We start from the raw sequence: 12,954 nt of genomic DNA, 5'->3' as shown, positions 1-12,954 counted from the left end.
CCATGCATCTTAGGGCACTCCCCATGGAAACATTATTCACAGTAACCGAATATGAAGCTGGAGTGGGATGATCCGTATCCCACAAAATGCAGAAGCGATTGGAATTTCCATTGGGTCGCGGTGGACATACCACCTTACCGAGGGAAGCTGCAATTTTAGGTAGAAGAGAAGACAAGCATTGAGGAAAATCCACAACTTCTACCCAAGCAGGGCAACGATGCCGAATCAATGCCTGATATCCCAGGTGGGAGACCAGGGCAAAACATGGACCATCTGTTGGCCATAGAAGAGAGGAGAGTGCTCCAGCAAAACCTGACAGTGCTCCTCATGAGCCATGATGATCTCAAAAAAGCCCCTCGCTGCATAATGAACACATAAGAACCACCCAGGGTTCGAGTCAACCAATTCCCAACATCTACTGCAGCAGGCATCCGTCCTGGGAAGAAAATTATAATGGCATGCTTTGCATACTCCTTAACTGGATCAAATATATCATCCACTTCCACCATAATGCCAGTGGTGGGAAGTGGATCTTTCCAACCTTTACGGTGTCTTCAAACCCTTCATGCATAACCTCATAAACAAGCTGAGCCTCAGCAGAGTCATGAAGGGAATCATCTGAATCCATCACCTGTTTTTGTTTCTTGTTGGAAACCGACTTGTCTTTGTGAAAGGTTTTCTCATAGAAATAATCCGCCATTCAAGTTAAGGAAAAGGCTTGGAAGCAGCAACGCTTTTTTCACACACACACAAAATGATATATATGTTTCATTTGTACGGTATTGGTGAAACATTGGATATCTAACCCTTACAAAAGTATAGCTGCAGCTCGTCAAACGCCACCTCTAGACGCCTGAGTGCTTTTCCCACTGATTTAAAGCTAGAAAGTAGAGATAGCAGCATACTCATGAGCCAATTCAGTCAAAATATTTATATAATGAGAAGAACAGAAACAAATCCGATATATAATAAACAAAAGGAATTGAAAAAATTACTGCCTATGTTGGATTCTGATATTCTGAGTGACCTAGAAAATATAAGGGCAAGAAACCATTCACATGAGTGGTGTAAAGAGAACTCGTAAATTCCACTTGTTTACTACAGTGATAGAATTTCCCCCACCCTACGAAAATTGAGATCACAGACCTCCAAAGTATGATCTATATGAGTCAAGCCTTTATTCCGCTGGAAAATTGACCTTTTCTTTTGTTGATTGACATGTTTTTTTTTTAATTCTTCAAGCTCGGACTGAAGGCTATCAATCTTTTTCTCTTGTGATATTATTTCTTGATTCTTATCTGCAAGCTGCAAAGGAAGACCACCATTTATATTGTGTGATGTTTTCTGCTCACCACTGAAGGACACGTCATCAAACATGATAAATGTATGTAACATTCAGCTTTCAACAGCTATATGTTTGGAATAGATTTGAGCCTAAGCTCCTGTTGAGATGCTCAAATAGAGGACCTAGAAAAGTCTATGTGCATTGAATTCCAGTTTCTTCACAGACTGAAGATATGAAAAAAGTTACCTGATCTAACAAAGCTTGAGTTTCAGCAGAAGAACAGTCTTTCGTTTTTTGTAACGATACTATATCTGCTTCAAGTGTTGTGATGGTCTTACATTTTTCATCTTCTAAAGAATGAAGTTTTTGACTTAATGCTTTAATTTCTTTGTCTTTCCTTTCAACATTAGCCTCTGCCAATTTCACTCGTTCCAATGCTTCCAGCAACTCCTTTCGCTGCCTTTGTTCTTCCTGCAAAAATGTTCATAAAAGTTTTTCTCAAATTGTAGATAAAATTGAGGGGAATTATAGATATATTAGGTGTGATGACTAGAACCGGCCTTCTGAAGACTTTAATAAACTTTCTTTCTTTCTTTCTGTCCCCCCTCCCTCCAACTCCCCCTTTTTCCCTCGAGACGGACAGAGCCATTTATTACCTGTTTGAGTTGGCCTCTCACCCTCAATTGACGAATTGTGCATTCAGTCAATCCCCATTTGCTTCAACCTGCCGCCCCAAGAATATGCACTTTTTCAAAAGACAAGTTGCTATATTTGGAATTGCAAACTTCCACCACCTTCTTCGCTCACATCTATGGATCTCACCCTTCTAGACTTCAAGCCAGAGACTAGATGCTTGTGGCTTTACCCTCGAACCTCATTCCCTGCCTTAAAGATGTTCATTTGTTGGGACGTGGGTTTTTCCAGGTGGCCTTTGATTCTCCAAAGGCTATGAGCACTATGCTCAAAGCCTACCCTTGCACTTGGGTTCTAAGAGGATCTTTTTGGAACCTTTCACGTTGGGCTTTGACCTAGTACAAGAGGATAGCCATGCCTTTTCACTTTTCATCAGGTTCCCTGGTCTTCGTTAGGCTTATTATCGGCTCCTTGCCGCGATTGGAGCTATCTATGGAGTGGTCACTGAGATCCCCTCCCTCCCTAATTTACCCTCTTCAACAGCAGAAGTGATCAGATGGGTTCCCTCCTTTGTAACCAGTTTTTAGTGGCGGGTAGCAGCTCCCTACTCCCCCCCTAGCAGGTTTTGCCTTTTCCTTTTTCCTTCCCTGCAACGGTGAGTATTTTGCTTTGTTTTGGAGAAAAAGAAACCTTGGTGGTGACCCTTGGTCTGGCCAGAGGGGCTCTATGGCAACACCCTCGAATCCCACAGCCGTTAAGGTCATTCTTTTGCCAACCGACAAGCAACAAGTGCAGCATGCAGTTCAGTCGCTTCAGGAAAAGGCAGTCGTGGGCAGAATTGTGGGCCTCACACCCATGAGGAGACAGGTGAGAGAGTGGATCCCAGCGAGCTTGGCACTAGAAGGCAAAGGTCACCATCTATGGAAGAGGCGTACTCCTCATCTAGCTGAGCTCCGCCACCACCGCCTTGACACTTGTGGAGCAGAGCCCCATCCTCCTTGGCCTGCATTTGGTGTACCTTTTCCCTTGGTACCATGGCTTTACAGTGGAGGACATGGACACGACACATCATGTTCCCTGATTCCTGGTGACGCTTTGCTTCCCGGGGGATCCCAAAAGAATACAGAGCCACTCTCCCCTCCATTGGTAGAGCGTTTGGCACGGTGCTGGAGTCCCCACCAGATTCGGCAGCATCAGTGGTGGTAGACGATGAGGTCCCCAGGATCAGATTGGTGGTTGAGAGCCTAGAGTCCCTCCCGGAGTTGATCCTCTTTGAGACCCTTGAGAGGGGTACACTCCGTTAGAGAGTGGAGATTTCCAGTTTACCAGGCCAGTGTCTTCGCTATTGCAGACAGATGGCAAATCTAGCCCGAAACTACCCTCGTGGTTAGATCCGAGCTCCTCCCCCCCAAACCCCCGCAGGGTAGGCAAAGTCAAAAGGCCAAGGCCCATTACCCCCTCAGACAGGAGCAGCAAGAGTCTTAGACCTCCTAGGTGACACCTTCAGAGGGAGAGTGGACCCAAGTGGGCAAGAAAAAAAAACCAAGCAAATTGGCCTGAAAGTGCCACAAGCAACGGGCTAGACACAGGGGGGGGGGGGGGGGGGGAGAGAGAGAGAGAGAGAGAGAGAGGCACCCACGGAGGAGCAATTGCAAAAGCCCTTGGTTGGAGATCCTTCTCCCCTAGCGGCAGGGGCCATTGTCCAACCAAGTGATCCTCCCTTAGTAGAGGTCCCGGGTCCACAATTACCCACGCGCCAGAAGTGAGCCTCGAGAGTCTCTGATGTCATGATGGTGGAAGCTGCGGAGATTAGCCTGGCAGCGGGTGAGGTAGAGCCCCAACGTGCCTGATCAGCAAGGTGGGCATGCATTCGCCCCTATTCCTCCCCGTCCCCCTCCCCCCAGATTCCTCTCCCTCCCCACCCCACCCCACTCACCCCCCCCACGCCCCTCCTGCTACGGTGTTCCTTACCACACCCCCCCCCCTTCCGCCTCCTCTCCCCCCCACCCTCCTTCCACCTCCCCCTCTCCCTCCATAGCAGCTTTGTCAACCACCCCCCCCCCCCTCCCACCCCTCCATCGGACCTGTCTCAGCTCCCCTGCCGGTAGGCAAGGGCATGTTTGCGTCCCGCTCTTCAATAGGCCAACTAGACCCAATTGCCAAGCCAAGGCTAAGGCATCCAAAAGTGTATGTGACCAACTCAAAGCTAATAAATGCATTCAACAAGGCATCCAACTTGCAAAAGTGAGCTCAAGATGAAATGAAACTCACAGAACTGACCTTCTAGCTCCCACTTTGGCTCACCCTCGGTGTCTGGGTGTCAGCCGAATTGGCCACGACAATAGAGCAAGAAACTTCAAGAGCGATCAAAAGCATCCAAAGGAAGGTCAAATCCATTGTACCTGCTGTCAATGGAAGAGCGGCGACCTCTAGCCTCGTACCTATCCTCTTTCCAGGCTCCCACCAGTGTACAGATGACCTTCAGCCACGAGAGAATGAAGGAATAGCAGCAAATGGGATCGAATCAGCTTGAAATAGCATCGAACCAGCTCCCAGAGACTCGATTCCAGGCTGGAACACCTCCGGGAGGCAGCAGATCCACACAGCAAGAGGCCAGCAAGAGAAATCGGCAGCTGAGAGAGAGAGAGAGAGAGAGGATCAAAATTCGCAGCCCACGGGTCACGCAGCAGGAAGAAGCAGCCATAAGCCAGCCAAGGGTCTCGAAAATCATGGAGAAGAGCTGTACACAGCCTCAAAATGCACGAGGAAGACCGTACACCCAGCAATCTGCCTTGAAATGTGTGGAGAATTGATCGTGGGTAGGAGAGGGAAGCCGTACAGCCAGGGAGCAGCCTCCAAAATGCGAGCTAGAGAGAGAAACATGCATGCAAACACATGCAAGTCTTGAACTGCCACGTGGCAGGCTGACTCGCCACATCATCAATGCCTCTAATGCACTCTCTGGTCACACTTATTCCTTGCCTTGGGCCTAACAATTGGGCCAAGTGAATGTACTATTTGGGCCTCATAAATGTGCCTAGAACTAGGCCCCACCTTAACATTAGTTCCTAGAGACTTTTAGAAGTTTTGCACTTCCTCTAGGCTAGTCCCCCAAAGCCAAGGTAGTCATGGTTTATTTGCCAACAAAAATCACATCCCTGTGTCATTCTCCTCATAACATAGCACCTAACCAACTATAGACCCCCAACCAGCCTAAAGTATTGGGTCATCTCCAATATACCAAATCTCAAGAAGACAAAAAATAGGCAATATTTGATGAGTCATAACCTCCACTGTGAATTATGAGATCCATACATGTCAGCTCACTCCATAGTAAGGTTTGTGGTCCAAACCTATGCAAGACATTTGACAACTCTAACATTGATGGACTTGTTAAGTGGGAAAAGTTTTGACCTCTCTTCATAATGTAATTCATGTATTAACCTGGAAAATGGGAGGCTGGCCAATGTGGGTGGTCCTTAAGGAGAGAAATTTCCTAACCAAATTACGTAGTGAATGCAACGTATGTGCTCATGTGGGCATATGAAGTGGCCATGGTCTATAGGTAGGATGAGATGGCATGTATTATATAATCGGAAAAGTAGGATGAGATGGCAAGAATCATTGTGCCAACCCTCCTTTTGTCCCCTTAGTTAGCATTTGGATATCTTCAGATTGGGAAATGGTCCAAGCCTATAACTCACCAAATCAAGATTGGGTTTTGATTTTTGTGGAAATGGAGGCCTCATAAGTGTCATTCTTTATTGAAGGGTTAGCCCAAATGCTTACACGCACGACACCCCATTAGCCATGTGCATGTGGGATGTTGATTGAGAAATAATTGGGGCTCTTGCTTGATGCAACGACATAAAATATATTCTGCCTTCTTCCCCACAACGCAATCATTGGCCCATGCGTCTACATCGGATTTATGCAGGCTATGTGATTGAGTATTGGTTTGGCTCCTAGAACTCTTGTATTTTTTGTGTGGCTGCTGAAATCGAATCTCCGCAGAATGGCAATCTAACTCTCCTCTATGCTGAAAAACTGACATTGATTTCCTTTTTAAGCTTCGCTTTCCCCCCCTTGGAGTGAAATTTCCAAGGGAGTTTTTTTGGAAAGAAGAAAGAGGAGGGGGTGCTTTATATGGTAAATTCAGTCAGATTACATGCACATGGATCCTGAAAAATGTGGGTATCGTATGAAAGGACCACAAATTAGCATGTTAAAAACTCGATAAATAATTATTGATCATCATCTGTACAGGACCTGATTTTTCTGGCACACCATAAAAAACAAAATTTTAAAGCGCACTTCAGTGCATTCACAGATAACAAACTAGGTATCTAGACATTGGGGATGAGTGCTTGTCTTCCCTTCCTGCATCAAGTTAGTACTTGTCTGCCATGTTTTGGCAACTTGGCAAACTTCCATACTGTATTTGCCTTTTGCCCAATCGAGATTGCTACGTCTTCCCTGCTTGTGCAAATGTATATGTCCTAACAGCTGTTGACTCACTGTTGGGTAGGGTGTAGAACTAGGACAGCGCTTGTCGACTGACCTAAATGGTGCATGCATTTGTACTGAGGGATAGGAGCCATCCTGAAAGCAAAGATATACATGCAAAGCTGGGAGATTTTTCTTTCAAAGTGGAGGAAGAATGTGTGTAATTCGAACCAAGTATGTGATGGTGATAAGGAAGATGCATTGCCCTATTTTGTTGTGCCTCTGTCCATCCATGACTTTCGAAAATCTAGTGAATCAGATAAGGTATCAAGTTTGCCATTTGTGATATTTATTTGCCCTTTGTTTGTTCCTAAATAGGAAAAACTTCTGATATGCCAGTTATGGATGCTTTTACCAATAAAATCGAAGAGATACATTTTGCAACGTACCTCATTCAAGCTCTTATTTTTCTCATTTGCAAAGTTTATGGTTGACAGCTGTGCTCGCAACTGAGCAGAGTCTGCCAGAGCACGGGCCAACTGTTGTTCCTTATCCAAAATTTCCTGCTCCATGGAGGCTAAGCATGCCTCATCCTTTTGAGCCTCCTCCAAAACTTTGTTTAGTTCTTGATTAAAAAGTTTCTGAAAACCGTTAACAAGCTCTTCAGCATTTTTCTGTTAATTGTGGTCCACGGAAGACCCTAGATATGTCCCAAATATAGAGGCAGTAATCTAACGTGGGGCGTTATGAGTATATAACTGAGTAGCCATTTAATAATATGCTTTCAATTCAAGCTCGAAAGATCGAAGAGGGTCAAAACAACGTATTCTGTCCATTCTCAAGAAATGCTTCGTGGCGATAAATGAGGTGTTTTCAAAGGATTTCGTAAGCATGGAGAATATTGTATTACTAAAGCACAACGAAGAATGGTGGAAACAACGATCCACCCAACCTCCAATAAATTGGGCAACAAGATATTGCAATTGAATAGCCACAGGTACTTAAATATAATCCCATGTCTTTCAAAAACCGCTGTACATCTAATTAGGACACTCCATTCTAAGGATATCATTCAATCCTTGAATCCGTTTAGCTCGAGAATTCTTCGAAGAAAGTAACGAATATAAACCTTGAGATGAACATTTCGCCATCGTTGAAATGCAAGTGCTGCTTCGATCGCAGCATACTTTTTGTCTCGTGATATAGTCGTCGCTAGGGGGGCGTTCATTGCAGCTGAGACAGTCGAGCACTGAAACGATGTCTGAGCTGCGTCCAATTCAGGACCATCTACCAGAGAAGGTTGGCATTGAGGCTTCGGACTTCCAAATACCGGTGGTTCGACTCTGAAAGGTGAGGGCTTTCTGTTGGATTCAGCTTCGAGCGAGCCAGTTTGTTGAGTGCATGAATATTTGTTGGCACCGATTTCTTGCAATGCAGCGTAGGAGTTCACAGCCTCTTTACTGGTAGACATTCTGGACAACCTGCTAATTGGTCGTTCACCAGGGAGTGCAGAGCAAGTTGAAGACCTGCGGAAACTGGGAAACGACAGTAGCGACCGACGGTGCATCGTTTTGCCGTCTTCATTATTTGAAGGATTGGTTTCCTGACGGTACCGCAGCTTCACCATGGCAGCTAGTTCTATCAAAGCATCATACCATCTCTGGAAATCCGCCTAGTTGGAAATAACAGTAATGCAGATAAGTTAAACTGAAGCACAAGAAGTTTCCAGCGTCCTACACCTCCAGTCTTCTCTTTCCTGAAACACAATCCTCTCCAAGAAAATGCTACTGTATTGACGTTCGGAGCACAGATGTGCAAATGTGAATTGGCAGCCTTGTCGGCATCACTGAACGCATTTCGCAACCAACAAACAGTTGATAACTTCGGGGTGCAGAGTCCTCGAAAATTGAAAGCTCAGTCTGGAATCGTGTGGGCAATACTTTCACTGCTTTCTTGGATATAAACGAGCAGAATCTTGCAACGATTGCGCGACTCTCGTTACAATTTGTTGAGCGATGGTGTAAAAAACGCAGGTGTTGCCGAAGATGTTAAACAGGGGAAAAAAAGGGCAAGGTGTGCGGAGCGGTTCCGCGAAATGCAAAACGTAAGCAAGAAGTGGGAGAAATTTGGGGAAGATGGAAGGATGATGAAATCGAACGATGAAGCGATCGATTGTTGGAAGAGCATGCAAATGATCTGAATCAATCGAGCGGGAGACCAAACAAAACAGATTGTCGTTGCACACGACAGTTGAAGGACTCCTACGACACCCTGTCCTAAATCAAACGCCCTAACTGCCCTCCCTCCGCCTCCTCCACGTCGCCCTTCCGCGCCTTCCCGTCCTCTCATATGGCTCTCGCCTCGTGCTTCGAGCTTTGGGCTTCTAACCCTCACATCATCGGTTCAAGTCTTAAAGGTTGCGGCATCAAGTCCTAGCTTGTGGTCGGGTGCGTTTGTGTCGTGTGTACCGGTGTGAGTGGCGGGTGGGTGTGTTCCAAAAAAAAAAAAGGGCCCACACTTGACGCTCGACATAAGAAAGACAATGTTTGTCGGGTGGGTGGTTCACACCACCTGGCGGTAAAGCTATGATTGGTTTAGGGTAAAGGGGCCAGTCTTGTGCACCCCTATCTTTTTCATAGTGTAAGGGGCTGCGCCTATAGTTTTTTTTATGTTTTTCAAAATGTAAGGGCATCCCATGAATGGAAATAGAGAAAGGATATAATTTTATTTTAAAAAATGAGAAAAAGATATTAACTTGGTGGAAAACCTACATACCCAATACTAAAGGCACTCGTGGGCCAGTACTGTGCCACATTTAGACTATCTTAACTTTTCATAAGAGCTTGACACCTAAGCATATTTTGCCTTTTTCATGCCTCTTTATTGGGTCTTTCCATGGAGAAATTAGGGGAGGGTGCTGACATTTTAAAGGCACCCGCCTCTTTACTAGCCCCTTTACCCTAGTGGCTCACAAAGGTCTTCCAAGCTTGACAGGGCGCGTTCCAACACCCAACAACAGCATCTCGCGTTGTTTTTTTTTTTCCAACCGCCCACTCCTTCAAATGGCAGACAAGACTTTTTGTCATTCATGTCCGGGCCCCTCCTTCCCATTAGACCACGTAGAACATGGGCCCTTTCACTCCACCTTTTGCCCATGTCCGGGTGCCTAGTGTGAACCATGACTAAGGCCATATGACATTGTGGTACTTTTGTGGGAAATGGAGGTGGCAAGTGGTCCCCTACCTTTTCTTCCCTTTTTTTTCCCACAAAACCAGGGGAGGACTTGAGCTCAATGGTTTTGTGGGAAAAAGAGTTTTTGAAGCATTTAAGGGCTACCTTTTTATGACATTCAACGTGGGAAATTTCTTTTTCCCATGAAAACCCTTTTCCCACCATGTCATTACCCCTCTAGTTCCTAGAAGCAACAATAAACCCGTGTGCATTGCACGTTTTTGTGTCACCACCGCACCTTCTCCATAATTTACTTCTCCAAAATTCAAAAAAGTACATGGAGCGCATGCTAAAGGATGGAGAGAGCGCCATGTGCCAATGTTTCTTCCTTCTTTTGAGCTTAGTGAAGGTGGCGCGTCGAGTTCTAGAGATAGAACGACGTCAATTATATATAGTATAGATTGTATGCCAAGGGTGTTTTACACAACGGTGCCCGCCTAGGTGAGAGAAGGGGTGTAAGTTGATGCGATCGTCGTGCGTATGAATATTGTACCCATGAGTGTGGTCAGCCTCAATCCCCTATCCATAGCCCACACACGCTTAATATGGGCTAAGATACCCTTCGAGTCATATTCCGGTGAGAGATGTAGGCTTAAGTGTGGTAAGCAAACATAGTGCATGCATGTGTAAAAGGAACGTGGATCATCATGATTGAGGTAATGAAGGCTTTCGTATTCATTTGGGTTTGCAGGGTTTAGGAGGAGTTTAAGGGTTAGGAGGAGGTTCCAAGGTTTAGAAGAGGTTCCAGGGTTATTAGGAGTTCCAAGATTTAGAAGGAGGTCCAAGGTTTAGAAGGAGGTTCCAAGGTTTAGAGAGAGGTTCCAGAGTTTAGAAGAAGTTTCTAGAGTTTAGAAGAGGTTCCAAGGTTTAGAGTAGAGTACATGGTGGAGAACTCGTCTCCCTTGTAGATCATGGAGATTAAGGGGTGAGGAACTGAGGGTTTAGGGGGAGCATAGGAGTGGGAGAGGAAGAAGGTGTAAGAGCATGGGGGAAAGAAGAGAGAGAAGGGAGGAGGAGGAGGAGGAGGAGGAGGGAGGAGGAGGAAGAGGGAGGAGGAGGAGGAGGAGGGACGAGGAGGAGGAAGAGGGAGGAGGAGAAGGGAGGAGGAGGAGGGAGGAGGAGAGGGAGAGGATGGGTTGCAAGGTTAGGACATGCTTTTGGATGTGAAGTGCAAGGAAGTATGGACACTTGAGACAATTTCTTGGAATACCAAAGTAGAACTCAACACAATGCCCCAAAGAGTGTGGGCTTCATTCCATTATGGGGTATTTATACAAGTTGGAGAGCTTCTCTCTCTACATGTAGGAATTGTAAGACATTCTCTCTCTACATGTAGAACTTGCATATAGAAGTTGCATGTAGGAGTTGCATGTAGAACTCGCATGTAGGATTTGCATGTAGAACTCACATGTGGGATGGGTTCTGAGACATGGAGGTGCACGTAGGTACTCCAAGAAGATTACATCAAAGAGCTTGGGACTGCACCATAGGTTGTGGATCCAACTTGGAGACGAAGGTTGGTAGGAAAGTTGTCCAGGGTCCATCCACCTTGAGTTTTCATATGAAGATATTTGCTCCAAAATTCCTTGTTGGGATTACTGGAAAGTGGTATCTCACCAAAATCATACCCATCATTGGAACTTGGCATGGGAGTATGAATTGGATTATCTGGATCCTGATATTCAAAATCAAATACTGTGTCATTTTCTACTGATGGAAGCACAAGTAGTGTTGGAGGTGATGACGGGGCAGGGAGAGAATCTGGGGACATGGGGGAGAAATATGGAAGAGTGTTAGTTGCGGAAGGGGGAGTAGAGGGGAGGGGGGGAAGAACTGGGCAAATGGTTTGAGCAGCTTGGTAATCCTCATGGGTAGGATTAGCAAGGGAGGGGAAGAAGCTAGGTGTGAGGGGCTCGTAAGTTTGTGACTGTTGGGTTAGTTGAAAATAATGAGAGGCATGAGCAAAGAGATGATGGAGGGAATAGATGTTAGGATGGAGCTCGGGGAAGGTTAAGAGGGTGGTAGCAGCAAGGGTAAGTGAGGTTATGAGGTTTGCAAAAAGAGTGGTTAGATATGGAAAGTTGGATGTGAGATAGGCCCTATCATCTTCCGACACTTTTTTTTGCTGGTGCGATGGGATCATCAGCTGCATGGGTGTGATGTCGGTTATGTCGTGCCTTGCAAATAATAGTGATGGCCTTTGTAGCAATGGCAACAAACCTGCAATAATACTAAGGGGAGGACTACCCATGAGGCATACATATGCAATGAAAGCATCCGTCCTAAGTGCTATAAACCCGGCATGTGTAGATAAGCAGAAGATATTTTTCTCATCTTCGGACAAGTCTTGGCAAATTATGCGTAGGGTTTTGGTCCCTATGGAACGTTCCCATTTGATTGTTGGACGAGCAGATATTTTCTTGATTTGGAGTTGCTTCCATTGGATAAGCACGCGTGCATTGAGGTGATCTTCCACTTGTAGAGCAACCACAAGCTCTTGGTACACCACTGTTATGCATTGTAATGGGGCTTCATTGATGTTGTCTTCCAATGCCTCATTGTTGTGCATTAGCAATTGGAGTTCAAGCTTGGAGATGATTATATTTTGGGAGTGCATCTCATTCATTTTTTCTTTGTATTGCTAGTAGATGGTTGTATATGCCTCCTTAAGCTTTCTCATTTGCAAGGTGACCTTTACTTGTTGAGGAATGTCTTCAGTGGTATTGGACCAGTGGTCCAAGACTTGTGCTTGTGAAGTGCTGGCCTCTTAAGTGGTAGCAAGTTGGTCCTTTAAGATTCTGCATTTCCTTGTAAGCTCGTCAATGTTGAAGGCATGTACTGCCAAAGATTGTTCTATGTCTTCAAGCTTATCTTTGCAATCCTGGAGCTCTTCTTCTTTGTGAATTAGAGTGAGTCGAGCTTGTGCCACTACCTCCATCTGTTGAGCATGTGCGGATGTCAAGGAGTTATAGTAGGTCTATAGGATTGCCGTTGCTTATACTACTGCTGTCAACTGTGTTTGACTTTGGTGGAGGTTGGAGGTCACATCCCTCACTACCTTCTCTTGAGCTTGGAGAGCTTGGTTCATGTGCACTTCTTCTACCTCCTTCTCATCTATCTGTGCCGAAAGTGTCTTGACCTCTATGGCGATTGCCTAGAATTGGTCTTCGATTTCTGTTGTAGTCTGTATGTCCAATTCTCTTGCATATTCTTCCTTGGCCAAGCTAGAGAATAGTTCTGACATTTGGATCATTTGGCTAGCTTGATGTTGGAGAATGATAGATGGTGATGAGGTTTGGCAATACTACTAATACAAGTGGTGCCCATGTAGCCATCCCGATGATTCTATAGTACTTGGG

General features: G+C 45.5%; 1 protein-coding gene across 2 annotated transcripts in view; it reads right to left on the bottom strand.

The window, feature by feature from the left end:
• LOC147902652 (uncharacterized) overlaps positions 1-8,432 on the bottom strand; it is a 51,630-nt gene extending 43,198 nt beyond the window's left edge. Inside the window, exons 1-2 of one of the 2 annotated variants that reach the window (XM_087373586.1) lie at positions 7,494-8,432; positions 6,814-7,005 (exon numbers count right to left, since the gene is read on the bottom strand). In XM_087373586.1, coding sequence (XP_087229712.1) covers positions 6,814-7,005; positions 7,494-7,991 — 690 coding nt within the window. In that variant the 5' untranslated portion in view covers positions 7,992-8,432. Of the gene's footprint in view, positions 1-1,531; positions 1,757-6,813; positions 7,006-7,493 lie in introns of both variants that reach the window. The other variant, XM_087373585.1, reaches the window with a different exon arrangement.
• Positions 8,433-12,954: the final 4,522 nt, after the last annotated feature.

The sequence above is a fragment of the Dipteris shenzhenensis genome, chromosome 4 (genome assembly GCF_047967505.1).
Source record: "Dipteris shenzhenensis isolate YYH24624 ecotype China chromosome 4, Dip_SZ_1.0, whole genome shotgun sequence".
In the NCBI taxonomy this organism is placed as follows: domain Eukaryota; kingdom Viridiplantae; phylum Streptophyta; class Polypodiopsida; order Gleicheniales; family Dipteridaceae; genus Dipteris; species Dipteris shenzhenensis.
Note: the sequence above shows the minus strand (reverse complement) of the source record. Positions and strands in the feature narration are given on the sequence as shown.